Source organism: Thalia democratica, chromosome 3 (genome assembly GCF_965202585.1).
Source record: "Thalia democratica chromosome 3, ktThaDemo2.hap1.1, whole genome shotgun sequence".
In the NCBI taxonomy this organism is placed as follows: Eukaryota; Metazoa; Chordata; class Thaliacea; order Salpida; family Salpidae; genus Thalia; species Thalia democratica.
The window spans coordinates 35,589,196-35,615,435 of NC_139167.1; the positions used below are offsets into that span (position 1 = coordinate 35,589,196).

The 26,240-nt window shown below is 23.5% G+C and overlaps 1 protein-coding gene across 1 annotated transcript; it reads right to left on the reverse strand.

Moving 5' to 3' along the window:
• Positions 1-13,404: 13,404 nt before the first annotated feature.
• Positions 13,405-25,149, reverse strand: LOC145831827 (uncharacterized). The gene is made up of 8 exons (XM_082939169.1): positions 24,934-25,149; positions 23,521-23,659; positions 20,513-20,679; positions 19,546-19,673; positions 19,166-19,416; positions 17,111-17,689; positions 15,736-15,878; positions 13,405-14,081 (listed from the first exon to the last, which is right to left on the reverse strand). The coding sequence occupies exons 1-8, from the start codon at positions 25,075-25,077 to the stop codon at positions 13,719-13,721; spliced, it is 1,914 nt and encodes a 637-aa protein (XP_082795295.1). The 5' UTR covers positions 25,078-25,149; the 3' UTR covers positions 13,405-13,718.
• Between the last annotated feature and the right edge of the window lie 1,091 nt (positions 25,150-26,240).

Sequence of the window (26,240 nt, forward strand, 5' to 3'; positions counted from 1 at the left end):
TAAATAATTACTTGTAGCTATAAAAACTTGACAACTTATAGTAAGTATAAAAGTATTCCTGAAAGTACTTATATTTTAACTTTTTAAATCGTACAATTTTTTTAGTATTTATCGTAAGTGTTTGAGTTTATTTTCATAACCAACTTTTTTTATTATAACTGAGGTAACATTAATTTCCATGTTCGTTATTACTGAAATCAGCATCTTATTTTACTTTGTATTTTAGTTGTAATTTTTGATACTCATTAACAAATCTTTACAAATAGTTGAAAAATAATTATGTAAGTATAAAATTTTTAATATTTTTAAAAATACGCACTATGTAGCTCAAACGCTTAAAGTCAATTAAACTGTTTTTTTTTTATAATGCCGTCAATATGTTTTTTTTTTTTCGTGTTCAGTAAACATGTTTTGTTTTTTTACAGAATTACAATGTTGCCTTGAATTTTATTAGTTTTTATTTTCCCTATAACTAATCACAAAAAGTTGATAAAACGGTGAAATGATTTAAAACTAAAGATAAAAATTGTTTTAAGTTGCCGTTTTAGCTATTTAAAGCATTTAGTAACATACACTAACTTTTTAGAACGTTTATTATTACACTAGTTTTGCAAGTGTAATGAAGTGTAATTTTGCAGTTGCTCCTTTTTTAGCAACTCCAGACGATTATTACAGCGTGCTATATGGTTAATTAAAACAGTTTTTGTTCTAGAAAACTAACTAAAATAGCTGACTAAATAATAAATTAGACGTCAACAAAAAAAAATTAAATACAGTTTATTTAAAATTACTCTATAAGTTCAGCGAAATATTTTAGTGAGCATCTCAGTTTTTTTTAACTCGGTTTAAAAATTTAACAACAAAGACAACTGCACAAATAATTAAAGCGAAAGCTCCAAAACCTGCAAGAAAAAGAATTTTGACATCAGTAGTTTTGAAACTTGCTTCACTAACAACAGCTTCTGATGATGCGCATGGCTTGTTTTTCGGCTTGAAGCAAATATAATTGAACGGATGAGTCTCACACGACGTGTACTTTACAGCGATTGCAGTTGGATCCATAGGCCATAGCAAAGCCAATGGGCATCTACCATTCGCTAGTTCATGATATTGGTCGTCTTTGTAAAAAGCACCGTGTTTTTCTTTGTCGAATTCAACGCCGTTCATGAAAACCTTTTTGCTGTTATCGTAAGCAACTTCTAGCCCTACCATGTATTGCGTAAAATCTCTACCAGTAAGAATGTTCTCTTCATTTTCAGCGCTCAAAACTTCAACAATCGCGTCGAAATCTTCTTTTTCAGTTATTGGAGCCAATTATTGTCCTTGCTTCGCGCATTCTTTTTGAGCAGCTGTAAAATTTTGGTTAACCTTGAAATGAACAGTGAAGGTACCTGAAGGTCTTTCGATGTCTACGTAGTATTTAACCATTATTATAAGTTTATAAAGCCTGTAAAATAATTTTTTATAACGATTATAATAATAATTTTTAAAATAAAAAAAAAAACATTGTTTTTAGGTATGTCTAGGATTTTTTTTCAATTTTTACAATTTATAGTTCATTGACTTACCTAAAGAACAATAAATTAGATCTATCTAAAACTAATTCACATTAAAAGCTTTAATAAATAATTGAACTAATTATTTTACGTCTTTTTAATTTTTGTAACTTAGAAAGACATTATACCACTTATCTTCAATAAAAAAATTTGAGCTGATTTACAATGAGGCAAGCGAGGTCAATATATATGAGCTTTATTTAAAAAGTTAATTTAAAATACATTAAATATTCGAAAAAAAAAATCAAAGTACTCTTCCGTAGTGTTTTTACAATTAAAAATTTTTAAGGGTAAAAACAATTTTTGAATTTTTTTATACAGAAAATAATTAAATAATCATTATTGTTTAATTTTATAGGGTTATGGTTAACTTTAGGTGAGCACCAATACCAAGCTGAAATTCTAATACATTTGATGTCTTATTTAATCTTAACTTTAGGCTAAAAATTTATATTTTATAAATACATCTTATTTATGTAATTTCTTAGTTTATGATATATTAATTTAGCTCCCTCTAACTATTTATATAGCTTGTTTAAAACAAAGTATCGTTTTTTAGCCTAAAGTTATGGTAAAAAAAGACATCGAACTTATTATATTTTCATTTTGATATTGGAGCTAACCTAAAGTTAATCATAACCTATAATAGTGCATAGTGTTTTTATTGTTTATAATCTCTAAATACTTTAAAACTTTTAAACCCTATAAAATTGATTTCTTTTAAATACTTTCCTTGTTCTAATCCTCTTATAAATATTTCTACTCGCAATAACTTTATATAATAATATAAAAAAACTGTTATGTTAAACAAGTTCTTATAAAAAATTATTAACAATAAAAACTGTAGACGTGTTATTTCTTATTATAATACTGAAACTCAAAAAGTTATAGTATTTTATTTTTTAGTAATACTTTATTTTAATTAAAATACTTAAATTTTTGTTGAAATGCTTCACGATAAAAAAAAAGCTATTTACAAGGTCTCGATTAAGATTAAAACTGTAAAAAGTTGCTAAAGCATACTTTAAAAAGTAATTTTAAAATTTTGCTTCATTTTTTAAAAGATATTAAATTTCTGTTAACACATACCTACAAATAAATCGTAAAATCAATGACTTTTTTGACAACACTATTGTGTATATCAGGCTATAACGGCTATTTTCAGTAGCCGAAATACAAGTAACATTATTTCCAACTTTAACCTAGTTATGTTTGAAAACTTTAAAAGAACAGACTAACTAGGATGTCCAGAAATACCTTTGATGATTATAGTATTGAACATAATATTTTAAACGCTTTGTTATAAGATATTTGAAAAATAAATCTTGTTGTAAATTAAAATGCTTTAACAGAAAACATTTTAACAATCGAACAAAACTATATTTTATTTAATTTTTTAAGCATATAATAAAATACTGATTCATTTGTGTGCCACAAGTATTGATGTATAAAAAACTTATTCAAAAAGACTACCATTAAGCTGAAAGTCAAACTTTTTCGAAAGTGAAAAAATAAATGACTTGTATAATCAATACAACACTAGTTTTAGCGTTTTTAATAAACTTTTGTACTATAAAAGAATCTTATGTTTATTAATTACAATAAATATATGTCAATGGCAAGCTAACACGAATAATACTAACTTAAATAATTTTGAAATCAATTTAGTACTTTGTTAGTTGTAATTGAAAAGTTTCTAAAAAACCTTGGTAGTGTTAATAAAACCAAAAGCTTATAATGATACAAAACTTTTTCAATACGTCTTATATAGAAAGTATTTTAAAAAGCACTACTGTGTAATTTGATAGTGCATTGTGTTTATATTGTCTATAATCTCTAAATACTTTAAAACTTTTAAACACTATAAACTTAATTTCTTTTAAGTACTTCATTTGTGATAATCCTTATTTATTTAATACTACTACGATGTTCAATGTGTAGTTCTCTACTTATTATTAATAATATTAAAAACAGTTATGGCAAACTAGTACTTACATAAAATGTTTTTAATAATAAAAACTGTATATGTGTTGTTTCTTGTTTTGGAATAAAATGATAGTTCGATATTAGAACTTAAAAACTAATATGTTTTAAAGTTTTTAGTAATATTCTATTTTAAATAAAATACTTTTTTTTTTCGTTGAAATGCTTTACGATAAATGATATTACTACCATGATGTCGATTAAAGTTTAAGTAACTGTAATACAAGTAACACTTTTCTAAACTAAACCATATTTTTAGTGGGAAACTTGGGTTAATAAACTAAACAGGTTGTCTAGATAAATGTTTAAAATGATTGACGTAGTAAACTAAACCTCATAAAGTAGATATTTTAAAAGATGTACAAAAATATTTGGAGTTTAATCAAAGTAATATATATTACTTTTAAATTACAAACTCTGACAAAATGGTTTTACAGAAATGTTATATCAATCGGAAAAGACTAAATTTTTGTTCATTTTAAAAAAATACTTAATAAAAAACTGTTTCAACTATATTGTGACTTCTTCTGAGTTTCAATCAAACTTAAACAAAATGTTTACCGTTAAGCTTAAAGTTAAACTATTGAAAAATTCAACAGTTCGAAAAAGCAATAACTCGATCAGTTAGCATTGATAAAGACTTTAGTTATCCTCATAATAAACTATTAGAATATTTTTGACTAAATGAAAATTAAGTTTAGTAGAATTTTTAAAGAAAGTATTCGCGAGGAATTCATGTTCTGTACGATATGTTTCACTGTTATCCTAATAATTTGATAATAAAGTTTTCAAACGTAAAGTTTATTCGTGTTTAAAAAAGTGAGTACAATCAATGTATAGTTGATTACAAAAAACAAACTTAAGTTTTTATTTTGAATATATCTGAATAAAGCTTGAAATAGTTTTTTTAAATGAACTTAGGTGGTTGCCTTTACAAATATATCAAAGTTCAAAAAAGTTTAGCTAAATGAAGAGTCATAATCTTTTTAATTTCTTGCTAAAAAGGCAGTTGAGTTATGTATGAGTACTAAAAAAAAATCACATTCTTTACTTTCAAAAAAATTAATTAAATTTGTGTACAACCTAATTAATATGGGAACGGGTCACTTTTGCACGAGCGTCACTTTTGCACGAGGGGACACTTTTGCACGGCGACTCTTTTTCACGAGCGTCACTTTAGTATGAGGGGACACTTTTAAACGGCGTCACTTTTGCAGGCAGGGTCACATAAAAGTGATTAATTAAAGATTATATTTCTTTTTAGTTTTAAATTTAATAACAATTAATTCCAAATTTGACGAAAAATTAAAGTTAACATTTAACTAAATATAAACTAACAAGTACTCTCTTTATTAAAAAATAATATCACTGTATGTCTTACTTTTTTTATTAAACATTAAAACATTTACTGTACATGTAAAAAACTTTAGTGCTAAATGCGTTTATCTTCTTCTAATTTGTTTTTGTACAAAAAAGCTTTAAAATTAATTCACAACTGCTCTACTTAGTACTAAAAGTAAAATAATGAACAGAAAATAAAAGTTTACTTTAAACCTTGATTTATTTGCTTTAGCTAAGTTTTGTTTAGTTTTTAATCTTTTCTTGCATACCTATTTCCAGTTTAACGTGAAAACAAAAAAATTTAAAAACAAATGTATTCGTTATCACAGTTACGTAAAAAAACTATGAAAATATAGTTTCAAATATTTTATATCTTTTCAAACTTTCTACGATCTAAACCAGAACATAAAAAGAAATTTAAAGTTTTTTAAATTAAAAATTTATAAAAACTATGTCTAATATTTATCTTATTCAAATTTGTGTGTTTAAATAGTAAAATAGCTTTTGACCTATTAAAACTGAGAACTAATCGATTTTTGTAAGAAAGCATTAAGGAGGGATTTAAATTCTGTACGACATGTGTCAACATTAACCTGTTAATATACAGGAAAAAATTAAGTTTAATGCTAACTTATTTTTTGGTAACAGTCAAACTAAAAGTGTAACTAAAGTAAAGTTTTACTCTTAATCTAGAATGATTTGCTTCAGTTAAGCTTTTATTTAATATTTAAAGTTTTTCATGCGTACTAAATTTAAAATTTTATGTGATAACAAAATATTTCAAAAACTATTTAAAACATTACCGCACTTATGTAAAAAACTGTGATAGATTAATTTTAAATACTTTATCTCTTTTTAAGTTTTATACAATTCTAATACTGAAACTTAAATATATCTAAAGTTATTTATTTATTATTTAACTATATATATATAAAAACAAAAAAAACCTATTTGTACAATTTTGTATGATAAAAGCGGTAAAGTAAGTTTGTTCTATTAAAGTCAAGTTTTAATTGAGTTTTTTAAGTATTCGCGAGGAAAAAGATTCACTGTATAGCATGTTTAAACATTTACTTAATACTTATCAGACAGAGATTAACTTACTATTAAATTGCATCCTTTTTTTGGTCAAAGTTAAAAATCAAGTATCTAGGTTAAAGACTATATGTACTTACTTAACAACACTTATAAGTTACTACTTAGTAACTTAAGTAAATTATCTAACTAATAGAATCAGTCAAGCAGTACTTGCTTCAACCAAAAACATTTTTCTTACTCTAGTATTTAAACTAAGTTGTTTTAATTACAATTATAGTTAAATTTTAAAGAAAACTTTAAGAACATTTGTAAGTTCTCTAATAAATCTTTTTATTTATATATTTAAGTTTTAGATTTTAAAAAGATTTAATATAATTCTAAATTAGAATGTTCATAAACATGTATTTTTGAAAAATTTGCCAAATTAAGTTTTCTGTTGAAGAAAGGTTCAACTTATACTTAGGTTTAAATAAAATGTCTGGTTTTTATCATGTTATTAGATAATAATATTGTCTTAAAACTTGTAATATAGACACGTTTACAAACAAAGCATATAAAAAATGAAAAAAATGAAGTAAAAATATTTGATTCATCTTGTAACTAATCACAATTATATTTACGGAAATTAGTAATAAATATCTTTTGATATTTTGTTTTGTGAAAGCAGATATATAGAATTTTTGATATAACTTATATCAGAATATTCATTATCTAAATACTAACTTAAACTACTTTTAAAATTTGATGTTTTTGCTACCATAGCTCTTATATTATTTTACTATAAAGGAACTAATGTATTATACAGATTAAATATTTTATTTTCTTTACGCTTGTTTCGTTTTTACATTGATTGTCTCTATCAAGTTGAAGTTACAAGTATAAATACTTACTTGTAGCTATAAAAACTTGATACCTTATAGTAAGTATGAAAGTACTCCTGAAAGTACTTATATTTAAACTTTTTAAATCATACAATTTTTTTAGAATTTATCAGAAGTGTTTGAGTTTATTTTTATAAGCAACTTTTTTCATTATAATTGAGGTAACATTAATTTCCATGTTCTTTATTACTGAAATGAGCACCTTATTTTACTTTGTATTTTAGTTGTAATTTTTGATACTCATTAACAAATTTTTAGCAATAACTTAAATATAATCATGTGTGTATAAAATTTTTAATATTTTAAAAAATACGCACTATAAAGCTCAAACGCTTAAAGTCAATTAAACTGTTTTTTTTTTATAATACCGTCAATATGTTTTTTTTTTCGTGTTCAGTAAACATGTTTTGTTTTTTTACAGAATTACAATGTTGCCTTGAGTTTTAATAGTTTTTATTTTCGCATTAACTAATCACAAAAAGTTGATAAAACGGTGAAATGATTTGTAACTAAAGATAAAAATTGTTTTAAATTGCCATTTTAGCTATTTAAAGCATTTAGTAACAAACACTAACTTTTAAAACGTTTATTATTACTCTAATTTTGCAAGTGTAATGAAGTCTAATTTTGCAGTTGCTACTTCTTTAGCAACTCCAAACCATTATTACACCGTGCTATATGGTTAATTAAAATAGTTTTTGTTCTAGAAAACTAACTAAAATAGCTGACTAAATAATAAATTTGACGTCAACAATAAAACTTTAATACAGTTTATTTAAAATTACTCTATAAGTTCAGCGAAATATTTTAGTGAGCATCTCAGTTTTTTTTAACTCGGTTTAAAAATCTAACAACAAATACAACTGCACAAATAATTAAAGCGAAAGCTCCAAAACCTGCAAGAAAAAGAATTTTGACATCGTAATTTTTGAAACTTGTTTTACTAACAACAGCTTCTGATGATGCGCATGGCTTGTTTTTCGGCTTGAAACAAATGTAATCGAACAGATGAGTTTCGCACCAAGTGTACCTTACAGCAATTGCAGTTGGATCCATAGGCCATAGCAAAGCCAATGGGCATCTACCATTCGCTAATTCATGATATTGGTCGTCTTTGTAAAAAGCACCGTGTTTTTCTTTGTCGAATTCAACGCCGTTCATAAAAACCTTTTTGCTGTTATCGTAAGCAACTTCTAGCCCTACCATGTATTGCGTAAAATCTCTACCAGTAAGAATGTTCTCTTCATTTTCAGCGCTCAAAACTTCAACAATCGCGTCAAAATCTTCTTTTTCAGTTATAGGAGCCAATATTTGTCCTTGCTTCGCGCATTCTTTTTGAGCAGCTGTAAAATTGTGGTTATACTTGTAATGAACTGTGAAGGTACCTGAAGGTCTTTCGATGTCTACATAGTATTTAACCATTATTATAACTTTATAAAGCCTGTAAAATATTTTTTTAACGATTATAATAATGATTTAAAAAAAAAGGCTTTAAATTCAAGCATGTCTAGGAGCTTCTTCGAAAACTAATAATTTATTCTTCATTAACTTACCTAAAAAACAAAAAATTAGATTTAAACATAAAAAAATGATAGATACATAAAATAATAACCAACAGTCGAAAAAAAAATCACATTAAAAGCTTGTATAAATAATTATACTGTTTATTTTACTTATTTTACGTCTTTTTAAGTTTTTGTAACTTAGAAAAAACATTATACCATTTATCTTCAAAAAAAAAATTTGAGCTGATTTATAATGAGGCAAGCGAGGTCAACATATATAAATTTTATTAAAAAAGATTAATTTAAAATACATAAAAAAAAATTCTAAAAAAAAAAAAAAATTTCAAAGTATTGTTCTATAATGTTTTTATAATCAAAAAGTTATATTGGTACAAACAACTTTTAAAACATTTTATATAGAAAATGATGAAAAATAATTTTTTTAAATTAGCTAGTGCATTATCATTATGTTTCTATTGTCTATAATCTCTAAATACTTCAAAACTTTTAAACATTACAAAATCAATTTTTCTTAAATACTTCCTTTGTTCTAATCCTCTTTTAAATAATACTTCTTACAATAACTAAAGTTTCGTTTATCTCTACTCAACATTACTACGTTAAAGAAGTTCTTATAAAATATTGTTATCAATAAAAATTGTATACGTGTTATTTCTTATTAAGATTAAAAGTTTTAGGATGATACTGAAACTCAAAAAGTAATATATACTACTTTTTTACCAATACTCTATTTTAACTAAAATACTTATTTATTTGCTAAAATGCATCACGATAAAAAAATTAGTTTATTTAAATGATCTTGATTGAGATTAAAAGTGAAAGAAATCACTAAAACATAATAAAAAATAATATTTTAACAATTTGGCTATATCAGTTTATAAATAATTAAATTTCCACCAAAACATGCTTACAAATCAATAGTAAAACTAATGACCTTTTTGACAACACTATTGTGTTTTTCATTTAGAATAACCGTAATATAAGTAACATTATTCTTTTCTGAAATCTAGTAATATTTGCAAACTTTAAAAAATAGACTAACTAGGTTGTCTTGAAAAATGTTAAAAATGATTAAAGTAGTAAATTAAATTTCATTAAGTAAATATTTTAAACGCGTATATTAAAGATTTTTGAAACTTTAATCTTGTTGTAAATGTTATTGCTTTTACAGAAGTATTTTTGACAATAGGACAAAACTATGGCTTAGTTAATTTTTTTAGTTATATAATAAAAGAAAATTTCAACTATATGTAACAATTATCAGAGTACAAATAAAACTTATTCAAAAAGATTAACATTAAGCTAAAAGTTAAACATTTTTAAATTTAAAAAATAAATTGTAAAATAAATACAAAACTTCTAGTCTTAGCGTTATTATTAAGCTTCCGTTACATTTAAAAGATATATATATATTATCTATTTACAACAAATATATACTAATAGCAAGGTAAAAAACAATATACTAAATTATTTAGTTTTGAAAACAATTTATTCTTTTTTTAATTGTAACTGAAAAGTTCCAAAAAAAAAAAATTGGTAGTGTTAATAAAACCAAAAGCTTATAATGATACAAAACTTTTTCAGTACATTTTATATAGAAATTATTTTAACGAGCACCACTGTGTAATTTGATAGTGCATTGTGTTTATATTGTCTATAATCTCTATATACTTTAAAACTTTTAAACATTATAAACCTAATTTCTTTTAAGTACTTCATTTGTGACAATCTTTATTTATTTATTACTATACCGATGTTCAATGTGTAGTTCTCTACTTAGTTTTAACAATATTAAAAAAAACTATGGTAAACTAGTACTTACATAAAATGATTTAAATGATAAAAACTGTATATGTGTTGTTTATTTTTTTGAAATAAAATAATACTTTGATACTTAAACTCAAAAACTAATGTGTTTTAACTTTTTTAATAATATTCTATTTTATTAAAAATACTTATTTTTTTCGTTAAAATTCTTTACGATAAAAGAATTTACTAAGATGATGTCGATTAAAGCTCAAGTAACTGTAATATAAGTAACACTTTTCTAAACTAAACTATAGTTTAACTTAAAAACTTGGGTTAATATACTAAACAGGTTGTCCAGATAAATGTTTTAAATGACTGATGTAGTAAACCAAACCTCATAAAATAGATATTTTAAAAGATGTACAAAAATGTTTGGAAACTTGATCAAAGTAATGCACATTACTTTTTAATTACAAACGCTGACAAAATACTTTTACAGAAATGTTATATCAATCGGAAAACACTAAACTTTATTTCATTTTTAAAAATATTAAATAAAAAAAAGTTTTAACTATATTGTAACTTTTATCTGATTTTCAATAGAATTCAAACAAAAATTTTACCGTTAACTTTAAAGTTAAACTTTTGAACAAATTCAACAGTTCGTAAAAGTAATTACTCGTTCAGATAGCATTTATAAAGGCTTTAGTTATCTTGCTCAGAAACTAATAGAATATGTTTGATTTGATGAAAATTAAACTTAGTAGATTTTTTTTTAAATATTCCCGAGGAAGACATGTTTTGTACGATGTGTGTCACTATTATCCTAAAAATTTGATAATAAAGATTTTCAAATGTTAAGTTTTTTGTATTCAAAACAGTGAGTTTAATCAATGTATAATTGATTACACAAATGAAACTTAAGTTTTTATTTTGAATACAACTGAATAAAGTTTAAACTATTTTTTATAAATGAACTTAGGTATTTGCCATTAGCGAATATTTCAAAGTTTAAAAAAATTTAGCTAGATGATGAGTAACAATGTTTTTAATTTCTTGCTAAAAGGCAGTTGAGTTATGTATGAGTACTAAAAATAAAATCACATTATTTACTTTCAAAAAAATAAATTAAATTTATGTACAACCTGTTTGGTATATAAAGTAATTTTAAACTCGTTAAAAGTTTTTAGTTAACTAAAGACTAAAATAACTTTTTAATATTAAATTTAGTTAAAAAAAACAAAAAGTGTAAAGGTAATATAAAAAAATTTATCAATATTTGTCTTAGACATAAAGCTAACAAAGTGCTTGAAACAATAAAATGTAAACTTAATAAATAGTTTTATAGTATTAGTTGAGTACTATATGTAAAAAATCATAAGAGTAACCTTTAACCCATTGAAACAGAAATTTAATTAATTTTTGTGAGAAAGTATTCGCGAGAGGTTATAAACTTTGTACGACATGTGTCAACACTAACCTACTAATTTGCAGATAAAAAATCTTAAAGTATAATTTTTACTTTTAGTAATAATATATTGTATATTATAAATAAAGTTTTAAGTTGATTAAAAACATCTTAGAAAACTATTTATTTTTTCTATTCTGATTAATTATTTTTAGTTGCAGAACATAATTTTTGTACAACTTCTGTCAGCATTAGACTATTAATTCACAATTTCATTTATCAACACAATTGGACAATTATTATGCTTGACTCAAGATACCTAACAAAATACAAAAAAATGTAAAACATTTTTTATGAAAGTTACCTAGCTAAACAGTTAATATTTTCTACTGAATGAATGCTTTATATCTTGTATAAATTGCAACTTTAGTAATTTAGATTAAGAGTGCATAACATAAACTTAAGGTAGCATATTTAACTTTAACGAGTATAAGTACGTAATATGTACTTGATGTTTTTTAGCTTGCTTATGTCATCTTATTCGTTGATTTAAACGAGTATAAATTGACTTCAAAAACTTTTTAATAATTAACATATAAATCTTAAAACCAAATTTGCAACACTTTCCTCTTACTTAAAAAAATCAAAACATAAAAACATTGCCTGAATTATTTTGTTTGTCTACCAAGTCATATTGATGCTTGCCATTCTTGTATAAGTTACTATAAAAGATATTATTTAAAATATTTATACAAACTAAAACATTTAAAATTTTCATTCCAAAATATAAATGCAAAGTTACCCTCATTTGGGAAATCGTAGTTTTAACATTTTTTTTGTAGAGATATGTAAGGTAAGACACTTAAACAACATATATTTATTGTTCAAACTTAAAACTAATGTAATTTTTTGGATATTAAAGTTTAAGAACAAAACAAAATATTTGAATATTTCAATATTTAAAAAACTTTAGTTTTTATGATATTGCTTACCTAAATAGTTTTGAAATGAAGCTTATTTTCGGCAAAGCAATTCCTTTTTACACGAAAAAACATTATCTAATAGCTTAACTATCTAATAGCTGTTTTTATTTACAATTATGATATTTTACTATGAATAAACACAAGTAGTGTTGTGTAAAACTGTAATTTAAGTCTCCACACACCCTTTTAAGACTTTAAGCTGTAATTCATTTTCATTTTGATATAATCTATACTAAAATTTATTTATTTAAACAAAGGCAACGTCGTTTCACCAAAAAGGGATGTTCAGGCCTGTAAAATGAAAATAAGACGATGGATAACTTAATAAATAGTGCAAAACAATTAATATAAGAAAATTTATAAATTTAGAAAAATCATTACGTCAACTTAACATTATTGTTAAAGTGAAAGAAAATAATTAAATTAATTATATGCACCCATTAATATAATATTGGTGTAGTTTTTGATTAATTTATACAAGTGGTCTTAACGGTGTGCACTTGTACTTCACAGTAGTGTGCATATATAACTTGGTTTAGAGAATGTTTTTTAATGATTTTTATGTAATACAAATGCTTATTCAAGACTTAAATTAACAGTACTTAAAACGTTATTTATATATTAAAGTATTTAAATAGTAAAAGTATAAAAGTATTTATACTGTTTGTAGTATTGTATTCACATGATTTTTTTGTTTAGTTACTTACTGTGTACAGCTTTTGAAAATGTCGAAGAACAATGAACTAGAAACAAAAAAGTTAAACTATGTAAAAACAGTTTTTATCATGTAATTAATAGAATGTTAAAAATCGGATTAGTTTTACTGATAATATAAAGGGTGTTCTTAAAAACATTTTTCAGTAGTAACTATTTCAGTTTAAAGTTTTTCTGAGGTTATACATATCAAGCCTAACTAACATATTTTCAAAAAAAGTATATACAGACTGCCAAAAAATGTTTGATTTTTTATGTAAGAAACATAAAACTTTAAATAAAAAAAGTTTCACAACAAAAAAACTTTGTCTAAACAAATAAATTGATTAAAAAAAAATAATATTGCAGTATACCTTAATAAAAACTTTAAAGATTTTTTAGGAAAACAAACTATCACAAGATAAGAATTAGCTCAACATGAGATTTTATGAAAACTTTTTAAAGTTTGCATACAAGTTGTTCTAATCTTAATGGAAAGGCAGTGATAAACACAAGTCAGACACATATGAAACAATAAAGTTCGATAAATTCAATAGAAGTCATGTATCACTTTCTTCGTTTATCGGCGACAAGCTTTCTAATTGGTTAGTTTCAGCGGAAGTTTTATTCATCCGTTCTGACATCAATAGAGGACTGACAACTGTGGTATCGATTTTGGGGCTTTTATCCTTGGCATCATTTACAAACTTTGTATTAGCAGTGTTCTTGTTGTACCTCATTGTAAAATTAGGAAACCGGAAACATTTGTACAATTTTGAAACGATGTGCTTTCTTATGTACTTGTTAATGTCTCTCTGTGTTGTGACGTACACAATAGGGTTGAGTAAAACGCTGAAAAAACTTATAATTCGGACTGTTGTTATAATAGCATGGCAGTAGTTTAGGTCCTTTTCTTCCAAGCCCTATAAAGTTTATAAAGAATTAAATAAAAGTTATTAAAATGTATCATATAAAATGTTTTAGTAATGTTGTATAAACAACGTTTGAAAACTAAACAAAATAAATAACGATATTTTTTATTTCCAAGGACAAAAATTTTTATACGTCTCTTGTTTATTTAAGTAATCATTTAAAACAAAAAATTTAAAAAAAAAAAAACTGCAACTAAGTATCAATAAAACTTGACAGTGTTCAGGAAAGCTACTTTGATTTTCTAAAATTTCAATGTTTTGTAATTAAAATTAAATATTTTTTTCAAATATCTCTAGTCCTATTTAATATTTGTATTGAAGTATGTTTTAAAAGTCATTTTTTTTAGTTCTAAAGTAACAACATATAAATTTGTTGTAACTTAGTTAATGTTTTTATTGAAAACAATCTGTTAATTTAAAGCTGAAGTCCAATATATTTTCTCACTTTCAAACTTTAAACCTAATTTATATTTTTTAACAATAAAATAACTTATTTTTATGCGTTACCTACTTGTTAAACAGCCGCTCACATTAAATTAGTTACTTCTTTTTAAATTGTTACACAATAACCTGATAATAAAACCTTTTACCTATTTTAAATTAATTATTTTTTCATTAAATAGCACTTTTTTAATGCGTAAGTATTATTGAAAAATACAATTCGCTATTATTAAGTTAGAACTTTTTTGCTACTATTTAACGTAAACGCTTTTAAAATTTTATGTTGAAAAATGTCTTTTTATTAAAATACGGTCCAAAAAAATTAATCAGAACATTGAGATTATTTAATACAACTTTACATGTCTTCATTTATACTTTTAAATCGAAAAGCACACTTAAACAACTAATTATTGTCAAAAAAATTGTAATTCTAATTTTCCTACAAAGAGTTATAAAACTTTATGATATAAATGTTAATACTTCAAATTTAGCTGTAAAAGTCTATTTCATATTAAATAAATCTAAAAAACGAAGAAAAGGTTACCACATATTGAAAGTAAGTTTTGTAAAAAACGTAAATTGTTTTCGTGTAATAAAACGTTTTGAATTAAAACTAAATATTTCAAGATAACAGAACATAATACTTATAGATGATAAAATATTTTTTCCTGTATATGTATTAAAAGTTTAATGAACCACAATAAAAACTTAACTGAAAAAAAAGTTTCAATTCTTTTAATTTACATTCGATTTGTATCAGAAAAATCTGTACTGCTTATAATGTGTAACTAATTTTATTTTAGCTGTTAAACAACTATTTGCTAACTATATTTAAAATCATAGAGTACTTAAAGCATTTTTTTTAGCTTTTAAAAGACATTTTATTTTAAGCTTAAAGGAGATAAATGTACTGTACAATAAACTATTTAAAGTAAGCAAAAAACATCGATAGACTTTATATATATGTACATGTTAATAAAGTGTTCTTAAAATTATGTTTTAAAATAAAAAAAATAGCCTAAAAAACTGCTAATATTGACATAAATGTTACCATCTTTTAAACTTATACGTCAAATAATTAGAGTATTCTAACTTTTAAACAGAGAATTCTTTGTTAGACTGCCTTTTAAACTTAAAATTGAAGGTCAAATGAGTTAGAATTTTAAATAAGATGATTTTTATAATATGTTTTGACATTACAAACCTGCATAATGTAAACAACCATGAATATTTTTTGTGGCAACCAGCATATTGAGAAGACAATCACGTAGGCAGTCATTGTTTTAGCAATCTTGATGTGTTTTTCAGCATTTTTGTAAGCTGCAGTTTTAACACTTAAATACCCATCTGTAAAATGAAAGTTTTAATTTTTAACAAATATAAATTACTTTATTATACTGTTAGCGTTGTTAATGAATATTTTTGAAAGTTATATTTTTTGTAATACTCTAGTTTAGTACATTTACTTTTATATATGTTTAACTGCTGCATCTAACTAAACTTTAAATACACATATGTGACTTTTTAAATCTTAAAGTTATTGTCATATAAATAAATTAATGTACTAAGTTAAATTCTTTTTTAACATAATCTTCAATTTATATTAAATGTTTTACATCAAAAAAAAAAAAAAATTGTTATACATACTTATAAACAATAGGATACTATAAAATATGTGACCTTTTAGTTTTCAATAAGAAAACTTATTTTTATTTCTCAAATATCACATGACCACCTTATGCAAAGTTTTAGCTTTAAAGAAAATTTACAGAGGCTATTTTCGTTTTTATTTTTCTAAAATCAAGCCCAATAAACTGTATGGGAACCACATTATTTGACTTTAAATTTTTAGGTGAAATTTATTTAAAATGTGGCAACTGTCACCTTAAACATTGAGTAGAACAAAAAATGATTTAACAATTGAAAATTTTTTTGTTTTTCTTAAATAAGTTGAAGTTATCGAAAAAATTACATAGAAAATAAAAATTGAAAAAGCAAAAATTATTGCTTACGCAAAATTTTATTCTAGTTCATTTAAACTTTAAACAACCTGTTTTAGTATTAATTGCCTTATTAAAATAATTTACAGCTGAAAAACGCTAAGGATGAAATTTTTGGTCTCATGCAGTAAACATTTGGTTTGTTTTTAGAAAATCAAAAATAGGGTCTATGAAAAGGTTTTCAAATCAGCAAAAGGTTTGCTCAAGGTGTTTTTGTAAAGTTTGCCAAATACGAATAAGTTTTTTACATGAAGTTAAAAGATCACATAAGTTTTAACTAGTATAGTTCAACTATAAGTTAAACTATAAAAAAAGTTTGTATAAAGCTTAACTAAATAACCAAAAGTAATTAAAACAAAATACATGCAAGGAATAAAAAAATTGTTTATACCAAAATAAATAGAATATTAAACATTTTTAACATTATCTTTTCAATAATTTTTCATAATGTCTGTTATAAATTTAGAATTAGGTAACTATTTAGGGTAGTCTTTTATATTTTATTTAGAAATACTTTAAATTTTAAAAATTATAAAGATAAGTAGTATTAGGCTTCAACAATTAAAACTAAAGACGTACTTTTATTTTTAGTTCTGTCGGGTTTTTTTCCTTCAGATTTCGTTACGACTTCCTTGCTTCTACTTGGGCAGGTGAAACTGGGCGGAGTCATTTTTATTCCTGGACTGACTTGAACGCAGGTCTGATCTGTGAAGAAGCTCTCAGTTGAACTTGCTGATGCGTTGCTCACCGGTCTCTTCTTCCGGTCCACCATCCTGTTCACCGGACTCAACTTCAGTTTTGACACCAAAGACTTGTTGAACTTGACAATGGGGCTCAACGTGGTTTCTTTCGCATCACTGTGCTTCATTGAAGAAACGTTGGAGTTGAACAAGCTCCTGTCAGTGTTCATTCGGCTCCTGGCTCTCTTGTTGATCATGTAGGCAATCCCTGAATAGCTGATTGCAATGGCGATGTAGGGAAGAAAAAATCCAATGACCACGTCGACTGCAATTCTGTATATTTTTGTTTTGTGTTCGTAGTTTGGGGCACAAGTGTAGCTACTTTCACTTTGTTTTGTTCCATTACTCTTAATCCATTCCCAATAGTAGTACAACAACACTTCATATTTATTTTCTCTGATATCTGGTACCTCGTCTTCTGTTGTTTTAATGAAAATTTTATTAATTGTTAAATTCGGTTTTAACAACTGTACTGAGTTTTAAAAAATTCCTTTGATTAACATGTATATGTAATAATTGAAACTTAAAAAAAAAAAATTACTGATTTTTAGTTTCTATAGCTAAATTTAACTGTATTTTAAGTACTGTAAAAAAAATTATCAAAGATTATAACAAAAAACATCAAAAAACAACATTTTATTTACAAAAGCTTGAACTTGTCTTAATAATGATCAATAAACAAACCCAAACAAAAGATAAGAACAGATTTTATGAGTTTTTATCAGTTTATTATTAACTTCATATTAATTTTATAGCTTTTTAAAAATCTAACTTTCAAACTAATTGTTTGAATTTAAAATATATGTCATAGTTTTCAAAATGTATAGTGTATTTTTTTACATGCTTTTTTTTTACATAATATCTTTTATAAACATGTGTATGTATTAGTTTCTACCGATAAATACTAATTTATAAGACTAAACTGTTTTAACATTATTATATGAATAAGAGATAGTGCAAATTAAATTTATTATAAATAAATACCAACTCATGATACTAGTGCATAAGCATCATAACTTTAATAATAAAAAAACAGTGTTTGTTTTGTACTTAGTATACTATTTACAACGTATCTATATATATATATATATATATATATATATGTGTATGTTTATTTATCTATGACGTAATTATTAAGTTTTGTAGATTAAAAAAATTCAGTGCAAAAATTAATTTTCTATCTCAACAAACAACTAAGACTCACACAGCTAGAACTATGTGAATATTATATTAAATGTTTTAAAATTTATTAAATATTAAGAGGAGCTTTTTCATATGACGACGTAATTCACTTATCTTATTTAAGTAACCCTATTTTTTTCATCGCATACACAACGGCCGTTAGTTCTTTAACTCAATAGATTTTAAAGTATTTAATGTAATATTCACTTGTTTGTAATTTGGGAGTTTTAGTTGATTGTTTAGTCTTTATATGGAAGATTAGTTTTTGAACTGAATATTTGTACTCTACAATAATTATAATTACGTCATAGTGTTTTTTGTTGTTTTGTATAACTTTTGTATTAATGTTTAGCAAAGTGCAATTAATTTCGAACCAACAGCTAACAATAAAACAATGATACTTTTTGTAAAACATATGTTCCGTTATTTTTAAACTTGAACTTTCTCAATAGTTTATTTAAAAACCCTTCATGTGGGCTCTGTGGAAGATGATTTAGTTTATTAATAGTTTTATAATAGTTATTCAATAATTTGTATTTTTAAAAATTAATATTGATATCTAATATATATATTAAATTGAGTATATATATATATATTTATCAATTTCTTTCAAGTTATAAATAAGTTTAGTGGCTATAAAAAATCATAGCTTTAACCATTTGTGAGGAAAAACGTCTAAATACTAACAAGAATTAGTTTAACTAAAACTTACTATCATATACAATATTGTCGTTTTTTAATTGTTCGCAAGAATAAATAGTTTTGAAATTATAATATGAATAAGCGATATTACACATGAAATTTGTGCAGTTTACAGCAGATATGTTATATCCTGGAACGCTTTCTATATTAATGCTATCGAGTTTATACTTAGTTTTCCAATCAATTGCTTCTTTAAAAAGGAAATGGCAATCATTCCAATATTTCCACTTCGGTCCTTCGTTTCCAGTATGTTCGTTGAAACTGAAAAAAAAGTTGAGTAAGTGAATTATGTAAAGACTAAATACTTTTGTATCTAAGCTAGGAAATCATTAAAAAAAATGTTGTTATATAATGATTAGTAAAAAGTAAAAAGTATTCAAACTTTCTAACAGTTTATCATTCTTTGAACCAATTTCTTGTTGACCACCAAAACCAAGTTTTCCGTCAATGATGCTAGGTAAAATACAAATAAAAGCAATTATCCACATCATTCCGCTTATAATGTATGTTAACTTTTTCTGTAAAAAAAAAAATTATTACTAACAAATAGTAATGTTATATTAGTCTTACGTATAATAAAACAATATTTTTTTAAATCTTTATTTTACTTTAGATTTTTAATAGTAATCCTTTATAATAACAGTAAACAACTTAATTTTTTTTGTTTTAACTATAAATGAGCAAAAAAACTTGGTTAAAACAAATACTATGACATAATTATAAATATGCGAACGATGATAATTAAAATTTAAAAAGCTAAATAAGATCAAAAAATTTATTTTTTGATGTTTTATACAACATTTTATTGCTAAAACACAATGTTAATTTCAAAACATAATCCGTAAAACGCAGTTTAAGCTGTTTTATTAAAATGCTTCTTTTAGTTTGTGTGCCTAAATTTAAAAGTAACGGGTTATTTATACAAATTAACTTCTAAAAGTTTTAAATAAAGATCTTTTGAAAAAAAACTAATTCTTTTAAAAACTATTTTATCAAATGTTTATAAAAACGTTTGAAAATGTATATTTGTTTTTAATTTTGTTTTTTTTATAACTATAGTAAATAACTTCAAAAGAAAAATAATTAACATAAAACACACAATTTTATAAAGGAAGCTTTAAACTTTTGTTTTAGTCGAGCAAAAATATGTTTAAGAAAAATAAAAAAATGTTTATAACATAAGTTTTGTTTTCTTTAAAAACTATTTGTCTCAGGAAACTGTATTATTTTCTAAGTAAATTTTCAAAACATTTACTCAAAAAATAAATAGTTAAACAAAACGATTTTTTAATGATGAAAAAAAAAATTATTGATTTTTTTCACTTTCTCTTATCCTGTAAAAGTATTAAAAACTAACGTTAAACTGGTATCTTTGACATCTAATTGACTTCCAAACAGCTACAAATCTTTCTATACTCATTGCAGCCAGTAAAAATATATTTATATAAAAATGAAAATTGTATACCGTCACCACAGAATTTATTAACTTCATATCGAAACTTGAATCAATTTGATCGCCTCCTTCTGTAGTAAGTAGTTATTGAAGAAAGTTTTGTTTGTTTATTTATTTCAAGCCATTTTTACTAGAAATTAAAGTTAATATTTTACAACATAAGTAATGTGTTTTTTTTTTTTTTCCTTGTATTTTTAAATTTATAATTAAACATTTTAGCCCACTATGTAAAATTTTCAAATCTTAATTAAATAATTTATACTCTTTCTTTACTTATTTTAGTCTATTAAAATAATTTAATAAAAAAAAATGTTTAAAAATTTTAACTTAAATATTTTGTATGATCTAATCAAATATTAATGTCAAATGTATTTACACTATTTGAAAAAATTTTACTTTGCAATTTGAGTTTTTTGTTTGTGTCATTAAAAGTTTTCCTTTTTTGTCCTGATTAGTCTGCAGATTTAAATTTAAAAAAAAGCTTAGTTTCAAACTAAAAATCGAAAGTTTTTTTCGAATTTATGAAATATTAATACCCGACATGTTTTAAAGTTTTAAAAATTATGGTTTTACATAGAAGTTTTAAAACATGTTAAGTGTTTTGAACTTGGCTTATTATAATCTTGTTATTGTAATATTTCAAACAGGTAAAGTTTTGTGTATGTAAAAGCTTCACTAAATTTGTCAAAGTGAACGTAATAAATAAAGAGTTTTTTATTAATTTTTTCTACATTACTAAAGTTAAAGACATGGAGAAGTGTAAAAGAAACATTGTCTAATTGCTAAACAATTAAAACAAATATAATAATAGTTTAGTTTTAATTTTGAAAAGTTTAAATATAAATCAATGCCTAAAAATATCTAATAAGAAATGTAAAAATAAACAAAAAAAAAACTTTGATAATTAAAATTACAATAGCTCCAACCAATAAAACATGCTTTCGTAAGAAAAAAACATGATAATTGTGCAACATTTTCCGGTTTACTTCAAAAGAATTATAACAAATTTTAGGTTAGTATGTTACCTTGTATGTTTTTAGTAAAAAAATTAGTAGAAAAATTTGACAGTGGTAGCCTGCTTCATACATAAACAACTGAGTATTGATTATGTAATATGACAAAATCAATAAATAGATCCAATGATCACGAAGTTTTTGCTTAAAAGGAAAGCTACTTAACAATGCTGTTTAAACATCCTTTTATTACAACTAAAAACACACTAATTTGCGTTTTTAATATTAGTTCAACCCTTGGTGAAATATATTTTAAAACAACATTGGGTTTCGCCTACTTAAAGAATTGATTTTTTTTGTCATGTTTAAACACTGTCAATCAGTATTAATTTAAAATAAGACAAATTTTACACAACATAAAATAAATTTATTCGGTCATTAAACTATGTCAAATCAGTTTAAACTTCCTTTAAGTTTTATTTGTAACAGTTAGTCTACTTTTGATATTTTTGGTTATTTAGGGGGTTGGATTTTAAAGCAAAGTTGTTTCCCCTATTATTTGATGTATCATCAAAAAAAATTAAAAAAAAGTTTTTTAATATTTATTCCCTTAACCTTAACCCACTTTACCCAAACATATTAAAAACTAATTAATATATAAAAAAATTATAATTTTTTATGCTGACCCAGCAAATATTGTGGTATTTACGTCACATTAACAAAAGGACTCTTATTTAGGTTAAAAATTATTTACGTTATATAGAAAAAAAAACTTTAGATTTTTATTCAAAGTTTATTTAGCAAGTTAAAATGTTTTTTCACAGTTTTAAGTTGATCAAACGCATATTTTCTTGAAAGTACGAATAATTTAACTTATTAAAGGTTTTATGAACAAAAAAATGAAAAGTTAAGAAATTAATTTATTTTAAAAAGATTTAACCTAAATACAATATAAAACAAAAAGTAAAATGCTACTACTCTTGTAGCAAAACTAGTAACATTAAAAGAAAAGATAATAATCTTTTTATAAACATTATACACACTTATTCTTTTATTAACAAAATAAAAAGCACTTGTTATTAACTATACAAAATAAGTACGAAACTGTTTTTAGGTTTATAATAACTATAAAATGTCTAAACCAATAATAGTTTTTGTATATATTCTTATTTTAACTATCCAAAGTAATAGTTAACTTTTTTTTTACATTTATTAAATTTAAAAACTAAAACTATTGTAGTTTCTGAAATTATTTTAGGTTACCTGACCTTTACACGTACAAAAATATCGATCTGAATACGATTTTTTAGTTTTAGTTTTAGATTATCAACTGGTGTGAAAAATGTGAAAAACAGTGGCATGCAAGTAATCTTGTTTATGGTTAGTTTTTTGATGAAATTTGTATTGAAAATGTGTGAATCGAAACACATATGTTGTAATTATGCAACTAACAGGAATAAAAAATTGATAATAAAACCTCATACCCAAAAAAATATTTCGACAATCGTTTAAAGTAAAAATCAAGTAATTCTGATTATATCCCATAAAAATATAAAAGTTGATAATAGTTGTTTGTAAGATAAAAAGTGCAAAGTATAATTTGCTTTATTGAAAAAATTGTTTAAACCACAAAAATAGTTATTGAATTTAACTATTTGAAATAAATCTTGATCTTGTTAGTAGAAAACTGAGAACTTAATTTTAATTAGAAATTAATTGTAAAGCTATATATATATGTTAAACTCTAAATCTATTAAGATTACTAAAAGTTAAATTTATCACTTCTAAGTAATCATTAAATAACAATTTTGAAAAATGTTTTAGATATTAACTTGTTTACAATAATCTAAAACACTTGAGTTTAAAACTTAATTCTCTTTACAGTAAAAAGTTATAATTTTTTTTTAATTTGAAACTATATTTACGTTTTTATTTTTTGTACTAACTATTCAAACGAACCGTTTAATATCTGGTTTTTGTAGCTGAATTGGTTTATGTGATAAATATTAAGTGAAGAAAACAATAACCACGTGATACAAACTAATACGTCAGTGATTGCAATTTGAATCATGTAAGATGCGTACACTGATCCTCGAACCTAAAAACAGTTAATCAATTTCTTTGAAAAATAATAGAAACTACTGCTAATACAGTTAAGCTAAAGTATTCATCATTGAAATTTATTTATATTACAAAAATGTTCCTCTTTATTAAACAAAAACATTTTCTAAATTTTATTATATAAAATAAAAAACTTATACCTTACTAGTAATTAATGAATTTAGATTTTTTTAAATAACTAAGCACTAAAAGTAAAATATTCATATATAAAAGCTAATTTAACTATAAATTGGTGTTTGATAAAACTGAAATTAAAACTATCTTAGACATCATATTGTAAGCTTTAAACCACTAATGATTAAAAGGTATTTTTATATGCCATATATTTCGTATCGCGTGTATAACTTATAGTTAATTTTTTAAAGGTGAACTAAGTTATTATGATCTATTATTTGAAAATTTATAATATATCCTTTCAAAGATAATGATTTATACTACAATTAACTTAATTTTACAAAATAAACCTTATAAAGTTTTTGTTTTATACCAGTTTAAAATAAATTTGGTAACTGAAAATAAAATTTATTACTTCATTAGGAAAATCGAAGTTTCTATAAAATATTAATTATCCAATAAAACAAGTCAACAGGCGAGTTTAAGTTTATTGTTACTTGGTTTCAGTTTGCTTTTTAAAACAATCACTAATGATAAATTTGCCCTTTCATATAAAGTTAGTTTTATATAAACATCTATGTAGTTTTATTTCTCTTTATTTCAAACTTGTTTTTGTAGTTCGCAATTATTAATTTTTGATTAGCATTTTTTCTACAAGTTGTGGAACAATTTGTTATATTTTTTATTTACAAAAGAGCAAAGTTTCTTTAAAAGTAAGTTTCACATAATAGTTTTTTATAAAAATCCGTGACAAAAATAGACCAATACTTGTTTTCAGAATGGCATTAACAGGAAAGGCTTATTAAGATAGATTATTTAAATGAAAATACATGTAAGTTTGTAATTTTACTAAAACATGCAATACTTTGTATTTAAGAAGTTATGTAAATCGAAAACGAACAAAGTTTAATTTTATTTATCTTAAAACAAATAAGATAATTGTAAAAAGTAACTTGCTACATAAAGTCATAGAACACTTTTACTAAAGAAAAAAAAGTATGTTTGTTTCAATCAAACATTAAAAGTTTGAATAAACGTTTTAAAAACTTTTTTTTTTTTAATCAAAAAAATAAAATAGTTTTAGACAAAAACTTGTGACTTTCTTTAGTAGTATAAAACTAATAAATAATTTTTAACCTGTTTCATTACAAAGAATACAACTAATATTCCAGTGTTAAGCAAAACTCCGAGTAGACACTGAACTATAAAAATAGAGTGACTTATAATTGAGTTTTTAATTAAAACATGTTCATTTGTCGAGTTCCACAATTCTGACGTCATAGTCCTAGCTTTGAACTTGACTAACACTTCTTTGTTAGTAAAAATTATTGAGATAAACTAAATTAACGTTTAGAAGCTGATAATTTATTTAAAACTGGTTAAAAAAAGCTCTCCTAAAAGCTTTTAGAAGTTCAGAGTTTGAATAATAGATAATAAACTATTTTAGGATTTTAAAGTACATAAAACAATGTAATATAATAGAATACTATTAGTGAGTATATAAAAGTTTAGATAATGGTATCAAATTTAAGTTAGTTTAAATAGTATTGATTTTACCTATTTAAAAAAAAAACAAGTTTTATACCAAGTGGAAACATTTAGTAAAATTCTCAAAAAATAATTATTCAAAGCTATTGTGTATAAACTTTGTTACTTTTAATTTGCAAGTACAATTGTAAAATACACTGACATCAAATAAGCATACAAAACTTTAACACTAATAAAACATAGAAAACATTACAAACTAAATCAGTATTGTAAGCTATCACTAAACAAAACTTTTAATTTCTGAATACTTGCCACTTTTTTAATTTACATATCATAAGCAGCTAACAAAATTTAACTGATTTAGGTTTATTTTTTTAGATTTTCTAAACTCTTATGTATGTGTTACGTATAAAAATAATTTTTAGTGTTAAACTCTAGCGATATATTGCACAATTTAATGATTTAAACAAGTTTATTTTGAGGTACAATTTAATCATTTACAAAGAAATCCATTTCAAAATTTTTGCTAGACTAATTTAAATAATAACATTGCTAAGAATATTCCCATTTTTAATTAGACTAGTCTTGGTAGACGTAAGATAGAAAAAAATATATTTTTAGTTTCTGTAAGTTGTTAATAGAAATACAACTGTTTTTTACGCTTATTAAGAGCTAAAAATAGATAACGAACTAAACAAATTCCTACATTTGTACGTATAATGACAACTCGAAGTTATTTTTCAAAAGTAATAATTATAACGGTAATATTGTAACAAAATATGCCTTCCATTACTGAATGCCATATGGCATACATCATTTGCCATTAAGTCATATACACATTTTGCTCATGACATGTATGAATTAAAAAGTCTCTAAACTTTCAAAAACTTTTTAGAAAGTTGAAAAAAAAAATCTTTTTATTTTCTTAAAACTTTTCTGTCTGTATTTGAATTTTT